Source organism: Cheilinus undulatus, linkage group 5 (assembly GCF_018320785.1).
Source record: "Cheilinus undulatus linkage group 5, ASM1832078v1, whole genome shotgun sequence".
Classification (NCBI taxonomy): domain Eukaryota; kingdom Metazoa; phylum Chordata; class Actinopteri; order Labriformes; family Labridae; genus Cheilinus; species Cheilinus undulatus.
The window spans coordinates 18668927-18691148 of record NC_054869.1 but is presented as its reverse complement, the minus strand read 5'-3'; the positions used below and the strand labels follow the sequence as shown (position 1 = coordinate 18691148).

At 39.2% G+C, this 22222-nt stretch overlaps 1 protein-coding gene across 9 annotated transcripts in view; it reads right to left on the bottom strand.

Annotated features, from left to right (window-relative positions):
• fam172a (family with sequence similarity 172 member A) overlaps positions 1-18532 on the bottom strand; it is a 222474-nt gene extending 203942 nt beyond the window's left edge. The window contains exons 1-4 of one of the 9 annotated variants that reach the window (XM_041787663.1): positions 18442-18532; positions 17602-17748; positions 12015-12116; positions 6934-7034 (exon numbers count right to left, since the gene is read on the bottom strand). In XM_041787663.1, coding sequence (XP_041643597.1) covers positions 6934-7034; positions 12015-12116; positions 17602-17707 — 309 coding nt within the window. In that variant the 5' untranslated portion in view covers positions 17708-17748; positions 18442-18532. The other 8 variants (XM_041787664.1, XM_041787661.1, XM_041787668.1 and 5 more) reach the window with 8 other exon arrangements.
• Between the last annotated feature and the right edge of the window lie 3690 nt (positions 18533-22222).

Sequence of the window (22222 nt, the reverse complement as noted above, 5' to 3'; positions counted from 1 at the left end):
TAATTCTTAGTGATTGAGACAGTGATTTGTCTCAATCACTGCACAGACCAGGCATTTATTTGGGACCAGGCAGCTATTTGGAACAGGCGTTTAATTCCTTCCTCACAAAAATCTTGCTGAGCAAAAATTCGAAAAATATGGTAAATTTAATCAAACTATTTATTTACACCAGTATGAATATCACGTTTACATTTTAAAGACAAGATTACAGTACTATAGTTATACTTTTGTCTTCTACTGTTAACTCAGCACTCTATAAACACTTTAAATACTGGTAAGGAACTAAACAAACACAAAGTTGACGACAGTTTAAAGTTAATGTCGTACTTTTTATTTTTTGGCTGCACCAGGGCATGGCGCTGCTATCTCACTTGAGCAAACGAGCAAGGGACGGGGGTGCCCCAGCCAATGAGGAGGCTCGTACTCACAGCCAATCAGGCTTAGGTCAGAGGAAGCATTCCTATTGGCCGCTGTAGCTTCCGTATCTCAGCTCAGTGTGAAGATGATTCAATGGTGGAATTACAGTGGTGTTCGGTCCTGTGTAGAACCTGTTCATGATGAGATGAAGTGTTGTCTTGCCTGTGATTCAGCCATTGATTTCAGAAAAGCAGAGCAAAATCACTCCACAAGCGCTTTGCCACTGTGAGTATTAAATTCAGCGGACTCACCCACGAGGAGGCACGTAAAGAGGGGGGTGGAGCTACGGAGCTCAAACAGGGAGAAGAACAGGAAGGGAGGGGGAATTGTGAGTTGATTCAATACAGTTCTCATCTCATCTCAGTCACATATCGGAGCTGTAAAATAAATTACACCCGGCATTTATTTGGAACAGACGTTTATTTGTCAAAATGCACTGTCACACCCAGCAGTTAATTGGGACCCGGCGGTTAATTGGGACCCAGCGATTATTTGGTGTTTTACGGTAGTCTATGAATCTACTTAAGTAAAAGTCAAAAGTAGAACATTTCAAATGTGCTCACAGTACCGAGTAGCTACTTTCAACTATCTAAGCGGCTTTTAAAGTGAAATATGATCTGTCCTTAACATAGAGAATATGAATCTTTCACCAGGTTGTTTATTGTAAGGTGTGGCTTGGTCTAAAGTGAACTGCTACAGCTGTGTTGGGTTGAGATGTGAAGTCATTCTCTTGCTATGTGCCCCCAACAGTCATGTGTTACCTAAGCCTACTGGCCAGATTTATGTCATTGACAATAAACTAGGACCACCTCGTTTTGGTTTTTAATTAGGGTTTTTAAGACTAAACACATTAACCGCTATAAACTACATTCTACAACTAGTGCACTTATCTTTTTAATCAACAAACATGCTTCATCCCCATCAGCGTCTCCCTATAGTCACAGTGATGTAAAATAAGTCCACTAACGCTACTTTATGTCTCCTCATTTCACTTTGAAAAATGTTCAGATAGCTCAGCGGACAAGTCAAAAGTCACCTGAACCATGTGTTATCAAACATTTACCTTTGTCATGTTCACATATTTTCTTTTCAACCCATAAAAAGTTCCTTTTACTGTAAATAAGTTCATGTCAAATCTTCAATCTAACAACAAAAGCAGGTCTGAATTCAAACTGGAAGTCAGTCATCCTTAGTTTAAAAGGTGAAAAGATCCAAAATGACACAAAAACAGTCTTAAATGCAAAGTAAAGGAATTTTAGATAGTAATAAAACAGGTGCAATTAGACATCAGAAATCCTGAGATTAACACGAACTTTGAGGGCCGAACATTCAAATAGCTAAAAAAAAAATTTTAAATGGTCAAATTAACATATTTTTGTTTGTAATTTTTATTTTCTTTCAAATTTATGCAATTTTTCAGCTGTAACAGTCAGATCAGTCCCTTTTTAGCAGCCAATGAGGCGACTGAGGGCTGCCAGTTGATGATCACTGCCCTAAAGTATACTTAAGTAAAAGTAAAAATACTGTTTTTAATAAGTAATTTGTAGTCACAGTAATTTGAGTAAACTGAATTAGTTTCGTTGGTTGGCTGGTTCTGACACAATATTTTTAGTCTCACTTTTAGCATCACAGGTTTTCTCCAGTGTTTAACTGCAGCCCTGGTGTCAAAGTGCTGAGACATGAGTTTCCCTTATTCTTATTTGCTCTGAAATTTGGTCCATAATGTTCAAAAAAGTGGATGGTTGCAACCTCTCAAAAACACCATGTGTAAATCTGCACATATTGTATTATAGTAATAAATGGGAAATGGATCTTGTTGCTTTTTAGGGATGAAAAATAAAGACCTAAAAATTATCCACTGCTCTTGTGCCAAATCCAGATTTGGTCCTATCTCTTCTTTTTTTTTTTCACTTGGAGGCCATCACACCAACATCCTCGTTCTCCCTCTCTCTCGCCGTCCCCCCATTCAGACAAGGCTGAAGTGCAAATTGGACATCTGGTGCTGTGATGTGTCTGACAATACAGCCGCCACCCCACAGACCCCCCCACCCCACACACACACCCACACGCAGAGACAAAATACAGGACTGAGTGGATGGAGAGACACTGAAAGGAAGAAAGAAGGGAAAGAGAGATGGACATATGAGACAGCCTAAGGCAAGAGATTTTTGTGATCAAACTTTCAATTAAAAATAATTTTTGAAAAATAATCCTATAAAAGCATTCTGCACACAACAGCAGTGTTGTAGAATATTATTAATATATGGGTGTTTATGTGTTGAGTTCCATATCTTTGGCATGGACTAAATCAACTAGAACTTACTGCCTTTTTTTGTCTTTCCATGTGTCTTTTAAGGCAGAGTTTCTCAGGTTAAATCAGTTTAAGCTGAGATTTTTTACTACTCTGTATGAGACCCTACTCCTTTTTATGTCACTACCTGAAGCCACCTCTGACCTTACAACCATGTCAGCAGTGACTGTAGTCTGTGTATCCTCTCCCCTTAGACTCTCCAACAGATGTTCAGGGTCATAGTTGGCTGAGTTGAATCCAGATCTGTTATACTCCTACATCTATATTGAGCTACTGCTTCTAAAACATCCCAACAATTAGATATAATAATTATAGCACATAAGTTCTTTAGTTTCAGTGATGTTTTGAGTTTGTGAAGACACAGGTCCTTGTGTAGTCCACTATGAGTCATGCTGATGTCCTGGGTAGTAGGACACAGTCAAAGTGTTAGAAAGTTAGTACATTCTGAAATCAGATTAACTTCTACTTAAGTAAGCAGAGTAACTGTACTTTTACTTGAGTACAATATTCTTGTACTTTTTCCACCACTGTTGACTACACAGTAGCACATAGTGAGAGAAGTACACATCACATCCAAAAAAGGCTGTTGTTCTACATGTCCTTATGTCCTTGGACAGTGTATAGATGTGTTTAGTTGTTTTTGATGTTGCCTGTTGTACAGTGATCCTGGGTCTTTTGGTCATGTTTCTGGTGGATTGTGTCATCGTTTTGTTGTTAGAAACATTCACACCATGAGTGAAGTTGTCTACTGAGTTAGGGCTCCAACCTGTGACTTTAAAAGACGCACAGTGCATATCCTTCATCAGTATGTATTGCCTTGCAATGTGGTTGACTCTCTGCTTTGGTCTTGCCAGATGAGACCCACCTTAGCACGGATTTTCTAGAGTTACAACAGCTCTGTCAAACTGTAAAATATTCAACACTGTGAAAAGGGTTGTTTAACTTTATATAGCATGGACCAATATGGACAAGTATTATATTTAACTCTGTGAGTCTAATTAACATTATTAATGTTGTGTATTTTACTTTATTACAGAGGTGAGACTTTACCTGAACAACCTGGTTGGAGATCACTCTCTTGTTGTTCTTGCCAATAAGAAAAGATCTTATTTTACTGTCCAACTCCTCAGTAGCTATAGTACTCAGTACTTAAAGTAAACTTTAACTAAGTACTTTTTACTTTTACTTGAGTAGAGTAACTGTACTTTTTACTTGAGTATCATAGTCATGTACTTTTTACACCTCTGAATATTTCTTAGATTATCCTACCAATAATATTTGTCCAGGTGGGACTATATCAACACTTTATAGTTTTACAAAGTAAGGAAAAAAGTACAAAAAGTGGTGGAAATCATGTCCAAGCAGAGAGCAAAAGAGAAGCAAGAACATAATAAGAAACCCTATGGTCTTTATTCCTCCAGAGGTAAGAGGAATGTGAGAGGGAGCAGGATGTAGATGTTAGAAAGTATGATGATTCCTTCCTATTCAAACTCTTGGGAAAATCGATGGTCTCACATAGCTGTATGGCTCATTTTCACATTGTTTCGCGCAGCAGGTTGATCGAGGTTACTGGACAATCCTTTGAAGTGGTTTTGAGGGCATTAAATTTTCAGTGGAAGCTTACTCTCATGATTTCTGATGAAGACTTTCTTCCTCCTCCAAGCAAAAATGAAGAAGTAAAAAGATAAAAAACAAGATCTACAAACATTAGCATTTGTTGGCCAACAGATCCAGGCGTGAGGATTTACAGAGGCTGAAAAGGCAGCATAACCCATTTTACTACCAAAGGCATACAATTCAGTTGTGTCTATTTATAAAAGAACATATTTCTTATGAGAACACATTGCATTTGTACTTTCAAAGCTGTACGGGGTACAATATTCATTTTCTTGAATCATCTGTGTCCTAAAAACAACCAACAGATAATACTGCTTATTCAGGTACAGCTCCTTTCCTCTCAGCCCGTTCATCTTTTGTACCAAGACTCACACAGACAGTACACAAGCTTGTGTCATGTGATCGACACAGTTTACTTTTTTCCTCCCCAAAGAAGATGCCTCAGTCAATTTTTTTAATCACAGGATGAATAAAATGTGCCTACAACCCTGCTGGAGATGGTTTGTTTTCTCCAAAAGCCCCCAAGATTCCTGAGTTCATTTAGTTTAAATGTGTGTGTTCTTTCAGGGCCTCTGTTTGCATGCTACCAAATGTTTGTTTCTAAAGTCTTTTAGATGCTGGTAGATAGTGCCTGAGCAGGCAAAAGAGGAGAGAGAGGAAAAAAGCCTTCACAGGAGGCTGACTCTCAAAGGAGCAACTGTATACCTGCATTAGAAATAATAAAAACACACAGGTAATCCTACAAACGGCTCCATCACTTTGCTTTGAACTTCAAAGACTGAACACAATTAAAAGCAACATAGCAGGGGATACAAACAAAAAAACTGATTACAAAAGAACATTTGTCTCATTATCTTAATGGATATTGCATTTTGTGGTGCTATTGAAGTTAGAGGTGAACTCTACAGTGGTGTATGATTTGATACATCATATTGCAGTTGGCAAAAACTGGACTTTATGTTTTCGCTATGAAATACCAACTAAGTAGGGTTCAGTGTCTTTGCTATTACCAACATAACTTCATTTACATATAACTTAAAAACCAAAACCCTATCTGCATCACACCTTTATATTCAATATACAAGGTGTGTTAACTCAGTCAACAACAAAGATGTCATCTTGCAATGTAATTAGAGAAATCTGACCTGGCATCCCAAACAGACTGTTTCATATTTGTCTCACATCCATCGGGGCAATATCCCCTACACAGTGTTAATGAAGGGAAAGACCTTCCTCCAGTTCGTCCAGTCAGCGTGATTGGATGAATGTTCTGTCCATCACACTTATTATGGGACAGTCAGAGTGACAAAACAACATGTTATTAGGTTTTCCAGTTCTGATGAAACTTCCATGATAGCTGCATCTATGCTAATCCTGTCACCGGCACCCATAGTTCACAGTCTTTTCCATGCAACTAAACCACGCCTGGTGCAACTGCCATTTTCCCCTCAAATGGTGCTGATTGGTCCAGTCATTCTCTGACCAGGAACAAGTGTTTCGGGTTGAAGCTTTGCGTGATGGATCTGCCTGTTGACAGACATGGAATCAAGCTAATCCACTGGCTTTGCAAGGTTAGAGAAAACCCAAGAGGCCCAAAAGCTGTTGCTTGCTGACATTGCCGATAGTGGTGGGCAGTATCAGTACCATTACTGGTGAAATTTCTCCCACAGGATGGATTTTTGCAATGCCGTCATCACAGATTTAAATCTGTGCATTGTTATGTAGTGCACAAGCAAGGCATAACTAGTGCCACCTCTAGTGTAGTAAAGCAGCAGAAAACAGCTCAGTCTGAGTCCAGTTCTAAGTAGTTTTTCTCCAGCAGTACAAGCAGCTGGGAAACTAACTGACAAGACTCACTAATACTTGGTGTGCAATACAGTAAACAGGTAAAACCTGTGTTTTCTCCCCTCTGAGTCTGATGTCTGTAATAAGAGCAATATAGCAACTGTGTTCGCTTTCCAGAGCGTATCTGCCAGTCTGTCTGTGGCTTTACACAAGCTGGGTCGCTTATTTTTAGCCCAGCAGCTGCTGGGCTAAAAAGTGGTTCAGCTTAAACAACTGTTTAAAGGTGTGTTTAAACTCGTAACTCTCTTGATGTAAGTCTATGTTGAGCCCAAGAAGCGAGCTGTGGTGTTATATGAACAGCTGTAAACACTGCAGCCGTTAAAGTCGCAAAAGCACCTTTACACACCTCAGCACTACAGAAGTGAAACTTAAAAGTACTGAAGCAATTACAAAAAAATTAACATAGGGAGACTTATTTAACCATTTTTCTGTGATCTTGAGCTCAGAAATGAGTTGAGTATACTATCACGGGTTTGTTTTAAGGTGAGCAAGGGTCTGTAGCACCTGAGTGTAGGTTTAAATGTGTTACCTATTTCAATTTTGTATTATCATGATATAATACTGTGACCATAAGGGGCAAGAAAAATACTGTGAAATGATATCTAGGCCATAAAGCTCAGGTCTAATTACTGAACACTTTTTTCAGAATAAATAAAATAAAATCAAAAAGACCCCAAAGCTTTGGCTGACATGGCTGACCTTTCGTTTAAAATTACTGACTCAACCCTAAAAAAGGAGCATACCTCTCCAAGAGCCTCGTATCGTTTCTGGTTCCAGCGGTGGAGATCCTCTCTGGCGTTGAACACAAAGGGCTCCCCTGTTTTTATATGTCTGAGCTGGCCATCTGTGGAGAAAGAAATTGTAATGATAAAGAGAGAAACCGTACAAAGATAATGGATATCTGTATATATAATTCTTGCAGAAAAGTTGGCAGATCACTACATCTGAAGGAACATGCAAAAGCATGTCTATCTACCAAATAAAGCAAACTCATTTTGTTAAACCAGTGTTTTCTTGTTAATTTCTCTCTTCCACTGTTGGTTGCTTTTTCTAACCCTCCCTCCATCAACCCTCAGCCCCCCATCTGGCAGGTACAAGGCCTGTGGATGCAGCGACGTTCTTCCAGTCACGACTCCAGCGGCCTTCTGGGTAGTCTGGCAGACCAGGGTTGGACAGCTGGTACAGCAAAAAAATAAAAAAATCTCTTTCCCTCACTCTCTCTTCCTCATCCCTCTGAAGCCTCTCTCCTTCCTCTTTAACTGTGCCTCCCTCTTCTTCCTCGTTCACTCTGGCAGCCGGCCACAAGTCCATCCCCGCCCTGTTCACCTGAAATCTCTGAGAGCAAAGACTAAAGGGAGGTGTAGGAAAGGTTTGTAGTATGTTTGTGTGTTTGAGCAAGAGGAGAGAAAGGTGGCCTACGCACATTAGCCTCCAAGACAAGTGATTCTTGCAACTCTTTTGAGGGAGCTGCCTGAGCATCAGCCGATCTCCTTTACCAGCACAGCTTACACATGCAGCAGCACATTCATGCCAGGATGACCAGGTGTGCTTGTACAGTTGGTGTGTTTTTGTAAATTGTGGCAATTTAGCCTTGCTGCCATTATAACACAAAAGACAAAGAAGAAACAAAAGCTCTTTGAGGCAATGTTTGCGTAATTTATTGTGATTCAAGGCAAACAGAGGAGTTTTTTACATATCCATGTTTTATTGGATAAAAAAGCTGTTATAAGAGGGGTAAATGTTGTTCAAAAATGGTTCTACTTTTTCTTTAATACACAATTACATGTGTGTGTCGCTGTTGTACCTATGTGTTTATACCTTAGCAATGAGCCCATCGATCCTAGGGTTGACACTGCAACACAATAAAACACTAAAGAGTGTTAAATTTAATTTTGACCTTTATGACTGCAGCATCTGGAAGAGCTAAACCATTGAAAGTACACATACTTAACCCAAAATAGCCAGGGGGCTCTCATACTTTCTCAATTATTGCACCATGAGAGAAAAACCATCTAGGATATAAATAAATAAATATAATACCTTTGCAAGACAAAAGATTGCATAAGCACTTTTTTTCATCTCCCTCTAAATTGCCACCATTTTCACCCCTCCATAAATGAGATAAATCTTACACTGCTAACACACTGTGTATCCAGCTTTTGCTTTTATGGAGAGTTGTTAGACAACATGTAATCCTGAATCTAGGTTTGTCATCATGTTGCATTAAAAAGCAAACTTGTGCCTGCAGAGGTGGAGCAAGAGACGAATGAGAAGTACGGATAAAGCAGTGTGCACGAAAAGTACCTTGAAGAAAATCAATTATGCATTCATGCAGGGGTGAGGATCTAAACACTACTGCCTAAGAGAAGGAAGAGAGGAGCTATAATGAAATCCTACTGTAGGAAATAGGAGTGTGTGTGTGTACGTGCAAGCAGGAGGGAGCGAAGTGTATCTGTGTGTGAATATGAGCTGGGGGGGGGGGGTGATCAGCTCCATTGCCTCCCCCAACACATCCTCTCAGAGGAATAACGTTTTCTCAACTTTTCTCCTCTTTTCTGTCATAATTAGCATTCTGTTCTCAATTTGGCCGCTTAATTAGGTGTACATAACCTTGGATTTCCAGTAATGGAAAACTGGAGGGCTAGCAAGATGAAGCCATCATCTTCAGTGATTAAGATACCTGCAAACTATTGTACACAGCCTCGTCTGTATTCACATCATTACATGGTCAAATTAACATTTTTGTTCCACCTGTCTCGGGCAAAAGGTAGCCTGGATGTAGCTATAGAAATACCCGAGGGCCAGAGGGACTGTGAAATGCTATCCTTCAGAAACAGGCCTGAGTGGAAATTGACAAGACATACAGATGGGAAAGGGTGTGTAATGTGTGGTGGGGGTGTTTGAAAGGGGCAGAAATAGAGAGATACAGAGAGTGGAAAGAAAAAGAGAAGGGGTGAGAGAGAAGGAATGAAGAGTCTCTGATTGTGTTCCTCCCTCCATGGGAGACTGAGCCCGGACTTGAGGGTGGGGTAGGGTGAGTGGGTAGGTGTTGGCACGGGGGTGAGTTGGGGGTGGGGGGTGGGGGGGTGAGTCTCTGTGTCTCTGTTCTTAGGCACAGCGAAGTTATGCAAATGCTCCGTCAGGCGGAGGGCAAGGCTGAGTAGGTTACTGACGGGCCGTAGAGTACACAACATGTCCCCCACTCAGCCAGCCAGACAGCCAGCAGAGACACTGACAGAGAACAGAGGGAGGGAGAGAGAGGGAAGCTACAGAGGATTACTATGACTCAAAATCACAACCTTTTCCAGCCTCTACCGGGTTTCATTAAAGTCACTCAAAAGATTCTTTAAAAAGGCTTATCAGTTGGACCTGCATCAGCTTAGACCAAGCTCTGCTCCTTTGTCGCACAATAACTGGCACACACATAAAAACACACATTCAAAACTTCCCCTATACATCCTTAATAACCAAAGTAACACTAGCCACAAGCCAAGTGAAGTTTCAGAAAGTGTGAGAGAGAAAGGGAGCTGATGTTGCTGATTTGAATAGCCAATCTTCCATTTAAAGGACCTGGATGGATGCGGAAAAAAAAAAACAAAAAAAGCTAAATCAAACTTGTCCCAGAAAAAACCTATGGCACACTAAAGTTATTGGGTCAATATGCAAGCATAATAAGCACAACAGTGGATTGCACTCCTGATGCAAAAACTATTCAGTGCTCACACGGCAAGCATCAAATTTACTTCCTAATTTAAGCTTTTTGTTTGTCTGGTAGCATCACTTTTTAAATGTGGCCTATATAAGACTCCAGTGTGAACAGGACTCCATTCCACTCCTGGACCAATATAATAAAAAAAGATGTCACAACCAGCATGGTGTGAGGAGAGATATTTGCTTCTATCTTAGTAAGCTCTGAGTTTTTTAAAATATGTCTCATTGCAAAGAGCAATGTCTTAGTGTCAAGATTTAGAAACTAATTCAGATTTACTTGGGCTGTTAAGGTTAATACGCTAGTACTCATGATTAATCTGGAAACCTTGATGGGTTAAAAAATAATGATGCAGTTTAATCACATGACCAAGTTTGACCACAGCTAACTCCCATAGTCCTCCAGCATAGAGTTTTACGTGCCTGGAGATGAAGAGGTTAAAGTGATGAGTGGTGAGTGAGGAGACAGACCCAGGTCTGCTTGAATTTCGATTTAAAAAGCTGCCAAACCAAAGTTTAGATAAAACCAAAGTTTTGTGTTAGCAAAGATGATAGCATCAACATGGAATCAAGCCATGGCTGTCAAACTACACTGGCAGGATGCAGCAGACCTGGATTTATCAGCAAAGCATCTAATGCAATCACTAAATGTGTCCCCAAAGACTACAGATCCATCAATATCATTGAAGACAAGGGGCTTCAAGGCAAGCAGTTTACATTTACTTTGCAGCAGAAGATATTTCAACCCTAATGTGTTTGTTGGCTGATTAAGTTTGCAGTTCAAAGATATTATTGCTCAGAGAATAAAGGTAATGCAATTTACAAACCATTACAACTAAGCTGAGATCTTAAATAAAGTTCAAAAACTTAAGTTCACAATACTTGTACTTCTTTAAACTCAAATCAAAATACAGGTAAAATTGTAGTATTGTAAATGTATGATTAATCATTATTAGCCATAGCATATTTATGTGATTAAATTGATAGATTTTTTATGAATTAATTACTGTCAATAAAATTTACATCTTAAGTCAGAGAAAGAGCTTAGCCTGAAAGGTAGCCACTGCTTTTGTGTTACAGTGAAGAAGACAAAGATGATAAAATGGAAATTAAGGTTGAAATAAAAACTGTTAGCTGATACTAAGTCAAGTTTTGCTTTTTTTCTTAAGTGCATGGTAGTTGGTCTCTATAAACTATTTTAAGTGATTCAGATGGAAAAAACTGAGAAGTTTAAGGCCAAAGATAAAACTGTTGTTTAACTTTGCTTTCGCACACACGTCCAGCCGCGTCATGAGCAGTCTTGTAAATATTCTTTCCCATTTAATTAGTGACCGTGTTAAATGATGACTTTCAGCCGACCGCACTTGTAGATGCCATCATTACAGAAGTTTTTGAAAATGGAGAGTATCCCAGCAAATACCTAGGGCATAATATGTCAAAATAAAACCAACTCATCAGATATGTATGGATTAAAAACTTAACTAATACAAATGTTGCTACTGACGCACTCAGCCAACAGCCACCAGTTTACAGGGACACTCTTGTAAATGTTAAATGTTGCAGGCCAATTTGATATACATGTTTGTCATTGTATGGTGTCAATAACACATAGATGGCGATAATCACGGGCTTGGTTTATGAGTTTGTTTATAAAAATTCTCTGTCATTAGCTGCTGTCTTCCTGATACTGTGTTAACTCAGACTCTCACACACAGTCAAATAGACACAGGGGATGTGTGGCAGCCAAAGCAAAGTTAAGTATATCTCTGGCCTTGGAGAAGAGTATTCTTAAATCAACATATTCAACATGGAATAATAGGTTTAAGTAAGACGCTGCTTCTTTTTCGGGTGTCACAAGGTTAAGATATTAGTAGGTATATTAAACTACATCAAAAACAGACATACGTCTTCATTACTGAAATGTTGCCTTCAGTTTAAAACTCAGCTTTATGACTGCTTTGACCAGCACAAATATACAACTTTCTGTTCACTTGAGCTGAAGTACTTTACCTGAACTGTCAGCAGTGATGTTCTATTCACTCAGAGTTCATAGGATTTTTGTAAAAACAGACAACTTGGTGAGCTTTGTGCTTTGAAGATTAAAATATGTACTTACAGTCATTGAAGGCATATTCAAACTCCTGCAGTGTTTTGGGAAAAGTGAAAGGCGGTTCATCTTTCTTCATCAGTTCATCTAAGTCTATTCGTGACAGCAAATCTGAGGAGACAGAGAAAAGATAAGAGGTGAGTGAAAATGAGTGATGACAGCATTATTCAAGGAATGTCAAAGTCAAAAAATCAAGTCAAAATCTCAATCAAAATATTACAATCTAAATATAGCCAGAAAAAAATAAGCTGTTATTTTTTAAAAGGCACCTGTCCATTATGTTAAATTATGAGGCAACATTAAGTGCCATGCCTGCTCCTCACACTAAAAGCTTTTCATCATTGTCAAGTGCCACAGCAGGTTTACATAAAAAGAACCACATAATAACCAAATAAAAATGTCTATTAACATTTTTCTTTGGAATTTTATCACAAATGCTGAATAAAATAGGATATGCACGCCACTGGGATTTATCTGTGTGTAAATATGTTTGATTCAAGGTTAAGTTGAACATTTCTATTCCTATATTATCTATACTTAAGGACAAATTAAGACTAAGTGTAGCCTGGATAATAAAACTTTCCACTCATAAGAAAAAAAAAACATTTAGAGTCAGATAGGAAGCATTTTCCATGTACAAACATTATATGCGCATATTTTAGAGTGTCATAATGCCATTTTTAATTTAAAATAAGTCCTCATCTTCATTAGTGTGTGTGGGTGCCAATGGACTTAATAGAAATATTGAAAAACTTACTTTTTTTAAGGCAGAAGAATAAAGTTGAAAGGTACATTTTTCAAATGTATTACTAGCTAAATATCATTACAATGTGGTGTTATAGCAAAATAAAAAGATTCCATACTACCTGCACTGAAAGCATTTCACTCATTTAGCAACTACAGTCCTGCAGATAAGGCATAAATAAAACACATAATACAACAGCAACACTACAATACAACACTTTCTCTGGCTCTTTGTGTTGTGTGACCTACAGTCTGCAGTAATAACATTTTTGTATGAAGGCCCACAGACAGTTAGATCAAAATCTGGTGTCTCTGAAATAATAATAGTTGAAAAAATCCTGTCTCAAACTCAGATGCATTTTAAGTTGTGACATATGGTCTTTTAGGAGTACTTAAATTAGCTTGCTCCATGTCAGGAAAACTGGTCGTGCTACTTTAACCCATTTAGACTTAAGGCTACCCAAAACACCCTCTGAAACCCAAGGAATGTTTGAAAATAATCTCCAAAAACCTCAGGGTTTTCTGGCAAACTGTAGAGACTTTCAATGTTTATCTAAGTCTTTTATTGCCATCTTGGTAGCAAAAAGAGACAAGAAATAATAAAGCTTAAACCGTTTTCTTCATCTGTAAAATATTGCCTTTGCCCTGAAGTTTGTTAATATTTATTAAAGTCATCAATCAGTCAAATCAAAACCATCAACATCCTCCAATTCAAATATATATCCTTCCCACAGTGCCTTGTTTAGCGTGTCTGCAATCACATAATAATGTAGATTTTTGTCAATTTGTTGTTCTGGTCATCTAAAATACTGCCAAGGTCGAACTCTATCTGGCATCACTGCCAAGGATGCATTGCAAAAAATGGCAGCCTGTATGTAAAACTTTCTTTGTACAACATTTACAGAAGCCACTAGGGTTAATGTAACAAGTCAACAAGTCTTAACATGCAGAGTTCTTTTAATTAAATGTACAAAAAATCAGCGTAAGTGAAATGCTACATTCAGACTTTAGCCAACAATATGGAAGGGTAAGGATTCACACAAATAATAGGATATCAACCAAAGCAAGAAGAGTTAAACAGACTTTCAAGTGCATAGTAAGTACAAAAGCAAAAGTAGGAGAAGCCTTGGGGTGTCCTTGGAAGTCATGGCAGAGTACATTCTGATTGTTGTACGTTCTTTTTGAGATGAGCATAAAAGATTACCACAGCCACTGTTCCCTCGCTTCTGAAACCAAAATGAGAATTATTTGAGTCTTCTGTGGCACACACAGCCTAGATTTATGAAATCAGCCAAGGACACATCTTTATCTATACCTACAGGGTCAATACAACAGCCATTCTTAGGAGTCTTTTTAACCAACAAAATTCACATAATCTGGAATTGTGTCAAGGAATGCTTCAAATTCATAAGAAAGCAAATTCAATTATTCAGAATTTAAATGAAATAATTAACCTTAGGAGCAATATGTTGAATTTTTAAATAGGGCCATCAGAGAAAAAGTTTATATAGCTTTGTATTTCTATGTCACTAAGGTGAACGCTTGACAGGCACTGAGTCAATCTGATGACCACTCAACAGTCACAAAATAACTCTAAAGACCACTCAACAGTCAGAGTTACTCTTAAGACCACTCAACAGTCACAGAGTCCCTCTAAATACCACTCAACAGTCACAGAATTACTCTAATGACCACTCATTAGCCACAGAGTTACTCTAAAGACCACTCAACAGTCACAGAATTACTCTAATGACCACTCATTAGCCACAGAGTTACTCTAAAGACCACTCAACAGTCACAGAGTCCCTCTAAAGACCACTCAACAGTCAGAGAATTACTCTAATGACCACTTAACAGTTGCAGAGTTACTCTAAACACCCCTCAACAGCCACAGAGTTACTCTAAAGACCACTCAACAGTCGCAGAGTTATTCTAAACACCACTCAACAGTCACAGAGTCCCTCTAAAGACCACTCAACAGTCACAGAATTACTCTAAAGACCACTCAACAGTCACAGAGTTGTTCCAAAGACCACTCAACAGTTGCAGAGTTACTCTAAACACCACTCAACAGTCACAGAGTTACTCTAAAGACCACTCAACAGTCACAGAATTACTCTAAGGAACACTCAACAGCCACAGAGTTACTCTAAAGACCACCCAACAGTAACAGAGATACTCTAAAGACCCCTCAACAGTCGCAGAGTTACTCTAAAGACCACTCAACAGTCGCAGAGTTACTCTAAAGACCACTCAACAGTCGCAGAGTTACTCTAAAGACCACTCAACAGTCGCAGAGTTACTCTAAAGACCACTCAACAGTGGCAGATACACTCTAAAGACCACTCAACAGTTGCAGAGTTACTCTAAAGACCACTCAACAGTCACAGAATTACTCTAAAGAACACTCAACAGTCACAGAGTTGTTCCAAAGACCACTCAACAGTTGCAGAGTTACTCTAAACACCACTCAACAGTCACAGAGTTACTCTAAAGACCACTCAACAGTCGCAGAATTACTCTAAAGAACACTCAACAGCCACAGAGTTACTCTAAAGACCCCTCAACAGTCACAGAGTTACTCTAAAGACCACTCAACAGTCACAGTGTTATTCTAAAGACCACTCAACAGTCGCAGAGTTACTCTAAAGACCCCTCAACAGTCGCAGAGTTATTCTAAACACCACTTAACAGTCACAGAGTCCCTCTAAAGACCACTCAACAGTCAAAGAATTACTCTAAAGAACACTCAACAGCCACAGAGTTACTCTAAAGACCACCCAACTGTCACAGAGTCCCTCTAAAGACCACTCAACAGTCGCAGAGTTATTCTAAACACCCCTCAACAGTCACAGAGTTAGTCTAAAGACCACTCAACAGTCACAGAGTTATTCTAAACACCACTCAACAGTCACAGAGTTACTCTAAAGACCACTCAACAGTCGCAGAATTACTCTAAAGACCGCTCAACAGTCACAGAGTTACTCTAAAGACCACTCAACTGTGGCAGAGTTACTCTAAAGACCACTCAACAGTCGCAGAGTTACTCTAAAGACCACTCAACAGTGGCAGATACACTCTAAAGACCACTCAACAGTTGCAGAGTTACTCTAAAGACCACTCATTAGTCACAGAATTACTCTAGAGAACACTCAACAGTCACAGAGTCCCTCTAAAGACCCCTCAACAGTCACAGAATTACTCTAAAGACCACTCAACAGTCACAGAGTTGTTCCAAAGACCACTCAACAGTTGCAGAGTTACTCTAAACACCACTCAACAGTCACAGAGGTACTCTAAAGACCACTCAACAGTCACAGAATTACTCTAAAGAACACTCAACAGCCACAGAGTTACTCTAAAGACCCCTCAACAGTCACAGAGTTACTCTAAAGACCACTCAACAGTCACAGAGTTATTCTAAAGACCACTCAACAGTCGCAGAGTTACTCTAAAGACCACTCAACAGTCGCAGAGTTATTCTAAATACCACTCAACAGTCACAGAGGTACTCTAAAGACCACTCAACAGTCACAAAATTACTCTAAAGAACACTCAACAGCCACAGAGTTACTCTAAAGACCCCTAAACAGTCACAGAGTTACTCTAAAGACCACTCAACAGTCACAGAGTTATTCTAAAGACCACTCAACAGTCGCAGAGTTACTCTAAAGACCACTCAACAGTCGCAGAGTTATTCTAAATACCACTCAACAGTCACAGAGTTACTCTAAAGACCACTCAACAGTCGCAGAGTTACTCTAAAGACCGCTCAACAGTCGCAGAGTTACTCTAAAGACCACTCAACTGTGGCAGAGTTACTCTAAAGACCACTCAACAGTGGCAGATATACTCTAAAGACCACTCAACAGTTGCCGAGTTACTCTAAAGACCACTCAACAGTCGCAGAGTTACTCTAAAGACCACTCAAAAGTTGCAGAGTTACTCTAAAGACCACTCAACAGTTGCCGAGTTACTCTAAAGACCACTCAACAGTCGCAGAGTTACTCTAAAGACCACTCAAAAGTTGCAGAGTTACTCTAAAGACCACTCAACAGTAACAGAGATACTCTAAAGACCACTCAACAGTAACAGAGATACTCTAAAGACCCCTCAACAGTCGCAGAGTTACTCTAAAGACCACTCAACAGTAACAGAGATACTCTAAAGACCCCTCAACAGTCGCAGAGTTACTCTAAAGACCACTCAACAGTAACAGAGATACTCTAAAGACCCCTCAACAGTCGCAGAGTTACTCTTAAGAACACTCAAAAGTTGCAGAGTTACTCTAAATATCTTCACTGTATTTTAAATACTGTAAGAAAACCCACTGTGGTAATAGCCTCATCTCATATGCACATTTGCACTAATTAATATTACCATATTAATTACTAATTTAATGTAATTTATTTGCCACAGTCAAATGCTGCAAGTAATCTATTCACTCTATAATGTTGTGAGAAGGCTCTCTGTGATAACATGCCTCACCTTATACTTACATTGCCCTGTTCAACTTTCTTAAATTATCTACCTAGTATAGCTCTGCCCACATTCTTGCATCTTTTATATTCTGATCATGTCTAGTCAGCATTCTTGCACCCTCCGTACACCTTGCAACCATATAATCAACGCGCATGGACTTGGACATACTAGAATTATTACCTACAGGAGCTTGTACATATTTAAATCTTACATTTTTATACTTTCATTTTATTTATTTTTGTATTGCATGTTTAATTCCTGGCCACTGAGAGCAAAGCTAACCAGAGTCAGTCCTTGTTGCGTAAGCATACTTGGCCAGTAAATCTGATTCTGATTATATTATGTTTGCCACGTCTCATTTCATATGTACCTTTGAGCGCAGTAGTTTTCTCTCTGTCCTCCTGGCCAGCTACCTGGGCCATAGTGATCCAGAATATGTACACGGCTGGAGTGGCAGCACAAAGATGAGAGAGCATGGGTCCTCCCCTTCCAAAGATCACTGTGATACAAACACAGCCTGTCACATGTGGATTGGAAAGAAGAAAATAAGGCACATGCACTGTTACATGTCATACTTTGTCTGAAACTATCAGGAAATACATCTCATCTTTATTGACAAGCAGCCAAAAGGTAACTGTCTCAAATCTGCTGCACCTGTGAAGTGGCAGTAAGCCAAATCATTTATGTACCGTTGTACGCTGCAGAGTTACACAGGCTACAAGCTTATAGCTAACTGAGCAACACGGAACAATGACAAATATGACTAAAAATATGACACTGTATTGGAGGCTTGATATAACTAACTATCAGCATTACTGCTTTTTTTAAAGTTATCATAAAAGCTAACCTTCGAAGGCTGGACTTTGCACACGTGCAACAGCTGAATTAATTATGCACCAATAGCAAAGTTATCATAGCTTTAGGGCGCCACTAAGGCGGTAAAACACTCACATTTAATGCTAAAGCAGCCTCAGAGTGTAATGTCACTGTTTCAGCTACAGTCAACATATGTCTACTGTTTCGTACTCTTGTAAACAACTCTCGGAATGTTTGCAGTCGCTCTACGTGGAGCCAAAACAAACAGGAAAGTTACAACAGGATAACCGTGCTGGTTTTTCACTGTCTATTAAAACAGGATGAAACACAGAGTTTCAGAGTGGACCTGCTGTGTAAAGGTGACGCATGCATGCTTTCTGTTGGACTCACGCACCATCATCTGTATGTTCGACTGTCCAGTAGCTTCTGCTTCCTTGAAATTTCTAAAACAGGAAGGACTCTGAGCAGTGCTGAGCATGGAGCGCGTGAAGCTTCCGGGTTACCGGGGCAACGGACTGGAAGGGAGATTTAAAGGCGCAGTAGCACAGCGGCTGGTACAGATGTTTTCTCCTGTCTGCTATTTCTTTTTCTTGATGTTTTCCCCTACTGTTTATAGAACTTTATATTTTACGACTGTGATTAAGCGGGAAAGACCGTATGTTTTACCTCCATTGCCTACCACCCGAAAAATAAATAGCAGAATATTTGAATTAATTTTACTGTGTGGCAATGGTTATAATTTTGTCGATTTCCTCTGCTGAGAATCTGTTGCACAAATACATTTACACATATTTCCTTAAAGTCTTATACAATAATGAAAAACAGTAATTGATTTTTGTCATGCGTGAAACTCTGTTTGACGAAATCTGGTTTCATATACAAGGTGTTTTTCACTCTGTCTAACCCCCTCATTTCTAACCCCATATGATACTTGCCGTGGAACCTGGTTGTGACTTCCGGTGCCTTCGTCAGACCGGCATTATCCATTATCCATGAGACACTGAACCTAATTATTAAGGCGATTCGGAGATTTTAAAAGTAATAATGATTTGTATTGTATAGCAATAAAGTTTTGTTTGCCTAAAAAACGTTGAATGATTGATTGATTTGAAGTATGTTACTACCTTAGTAGGTATTTTTTCATTTTTATTTTTTTCATTTTTTAATCTATGGTTTAGCATTTTATTGACCTTATAGTTTGTTGGTCTCTCTCTACTGTATTGATTTTATTTCCTCAATTTTAATTCTATTCCTAACTGTGTTTTGTTCTTTTTTGTTTGTATTGATCTTTGCTGTCTGTCTTTTCCTTGTAAAGCACTTTGGGCTACATGTCTGACGTATGAAAGGTGCTATACAAATTAGTAAAGGGGAGTTGCGTTGAGTACCTCATTACCAGTGTGAGATATGCAAAATAATGCTTTCTCACAGTGGGTTTAGTTTAACACTGTTACAACCCATTTATGGTGCACTTTTATTCTTGTGAAAATAAATAAATAAATAAATAAAAAACCTTCTTTAACCTTAGTACCTTGTCTTGTGCTCTGCTTCCAGGTCCTCATCATACAGTCATGGACGAAAGCATTGGCACCCCTGGAATTTTTCCAGAAAATACACCATTTCTCCCAGAAATTGTTGCAATTACAAATGTTTTTGGTATACACATGTTTATTTCATTTATGTGCATTGGAACAACACAAAAAAGCAGAAGATTAATGCCAAAATTGACATAATTTTACACAAACTCAAAAACTGGGCCGGACAAAATTGTTGGCACCCTTTTAAAACTGTGGGTAAATAATTTCATTTTAAGCATGCGATGCTCATTTAAATTCACCAGCAGCAAGTAACAGGTGCTGGCAATCTAGAAATCACACCTGAAGCCAGTTAGAATGTATAAAAGTTGACTTTACCTTTGTGTTGTGTGTCTGTGTGTGTCACACCAAGCATGGGGAAGAGAAAGAAGAGCCAAGAATTGTCTGAGGACTTAAGAAACAAAATTCTGGAAAAATACAAAAAGCCTCAAGGTTACAAGACCTTCTCCAGAGATCTTGACATTCCTTTGTCCACTGTTGGTAATGTAATCAAGAAGTTTATAACCCATGGAACAGTGGCTGATCTCCCTGGACGTGGACGGAAGAGAAAAAATGACGAAAGAATGCATTGCAGGATATTTGGAATGGTGGATAAACATCCTCAGTCAACTTCCACACAAATTCAGGCCGTCCTACAGGCTCAGGGTGCAAAAGTGTCAGCTTGGACCATACGTCTTCATTTGAATGAGATGAAGTGCTATGGCAGAAAAAAAAAGCCAGACTGGAGTTTACAAAAATGTACCTGAGTAAGCCTCAATCCTTCTGGGAGAACATTTTGTGGACAGATGAGACTAAGGAAGAGCTTTGTAGAAAAACACGTCATTCTACTGTTTACAGAAAGTGGAATGAGCCTACAAAGAAAAGAACACAGTACCTACAGTCAAACATGGTGGAGGTTCAAAGATGTTTTGGGGTTGTTCTGCTGCCTCTGGCACTGGGTGCCTTGACTGTGTGCAAGGAATCATGAAATCTGGAGACTATCAAAAAATTTTGGGCCACAATGTAGGTCCTAGTGTCAGAAAGCTGGGTCTGCGTCAGAGGTCATGGGTGTTCCAGCAGGACAACGACCCAAAACATATAATATATAGTTGCATATAAAGAGGAACATTTATCTAAACTTAGCACAAAAAGTAAGGAAATCTGTGTTTGGTAGATTATTTCTTTATTGTAGCAATGCTTCTTGGCAATAACTCTTATACCATTGGAAGGCCTGCCTATTTCCCTTTAAAATGGTTCCACATTTATAAGGAACATGCATTTGTGGGATGAGCAGCAGAGCTGAGTATGTGGGTTGCACCCATGACAAATCTGTTCAATCTTTTCTGCCAATGCCAAACAGCTTATTTTGCTATTGACTCTTGTTTGTTAGCTTCTGGTACCCCCAAGTGCTAACAACCAGGTGCCTAATTGGCACGTTATGTCAGTTATGTTCAGCAATGAGTCCAGATTCTGCATGGTAGTTGGACTGTAGGGTTAAAGTTTGGAGAAGACCCAAAGAAAGCAATGCACATTGCTGCACCGATAGAGTAACATTTATTGGTGGAGGCAATGTGATGGTGTGGAGCGGCATCCCCCTCAGTGGAAAAACAAGGTGTGTCATCATTTGTATCGAGATGAGATTCTGCAACCAGTTGCAATCCCAATCTCCAAGTCCGGGACCAGAGTATATCCTCCAAGATGACCCCACAGAGCAGGGTTTATCAGAGACTACCTCCAGAATTTAGGAGTGGAGAGGATGGAATGACCTGCCAGCAGCCCTGACCTCAACCTCACTGAACACTTGAGGGATCATCTTGGGTGTGATGTTCATGCCGGAGTGACAAACACAACCCACATTGGCTGATTTGTGACAAATGCTGGTTAAAGAATGGAATGCCATCCCACAGCAGTGTGTGACCAGGATGGTGGCCAGCATGAGGGGATGCCAGGCTGTTGTAGCTGTGTATGGTTCTTCCATGCATTACTGAGGCTCCTGTTTATAACATGAGTAAAATGTTAAATTGCCCTTATGTTTTGTTTCTTCAGACTTCAATCATCCAGTCCATGAAATCTGCAGATAAGCTGTTTGGCATTGGCAGAGATTTGGCAAGTTTTTCATGGGTGCAACCCACGTACTCAACTCTGCTGCTCATCCAACAAATGCATGCTCCTTAAAAATGTGGCACCATTTAAAAGAGAAATAAACAGGATTTTCAGTGGTATAAACCATATTGCCAGCGACATTGTTACAATTAAGAAATCTACCAAACACAAGTTTCCTTACTTTTTGCGCTAAATTTATTTTCAGTAAAGTATTGCTCTACATAAAGCGTTGCTGGGTTCTAAATGGAGAGAATAAAAGTTCTATAATGACTGGAAAACATTTTTCATTCCTGAAAGGATTACATACAACACAGTATTAAATTAATAACAGCTCTGTAATAAGGTAACTATGTTCTTTTATACTCTGTATTGAGTATAATTGATGTAGAGTTATTTTAATTGTGTCTGTCATGGAGTACAAAATCATCATTTAGAGTCAAATAAAAAAATTTGTCAGATAGGCATCAGTTGTTTGTTTTTTGTATATTTGGGCGTGCATTG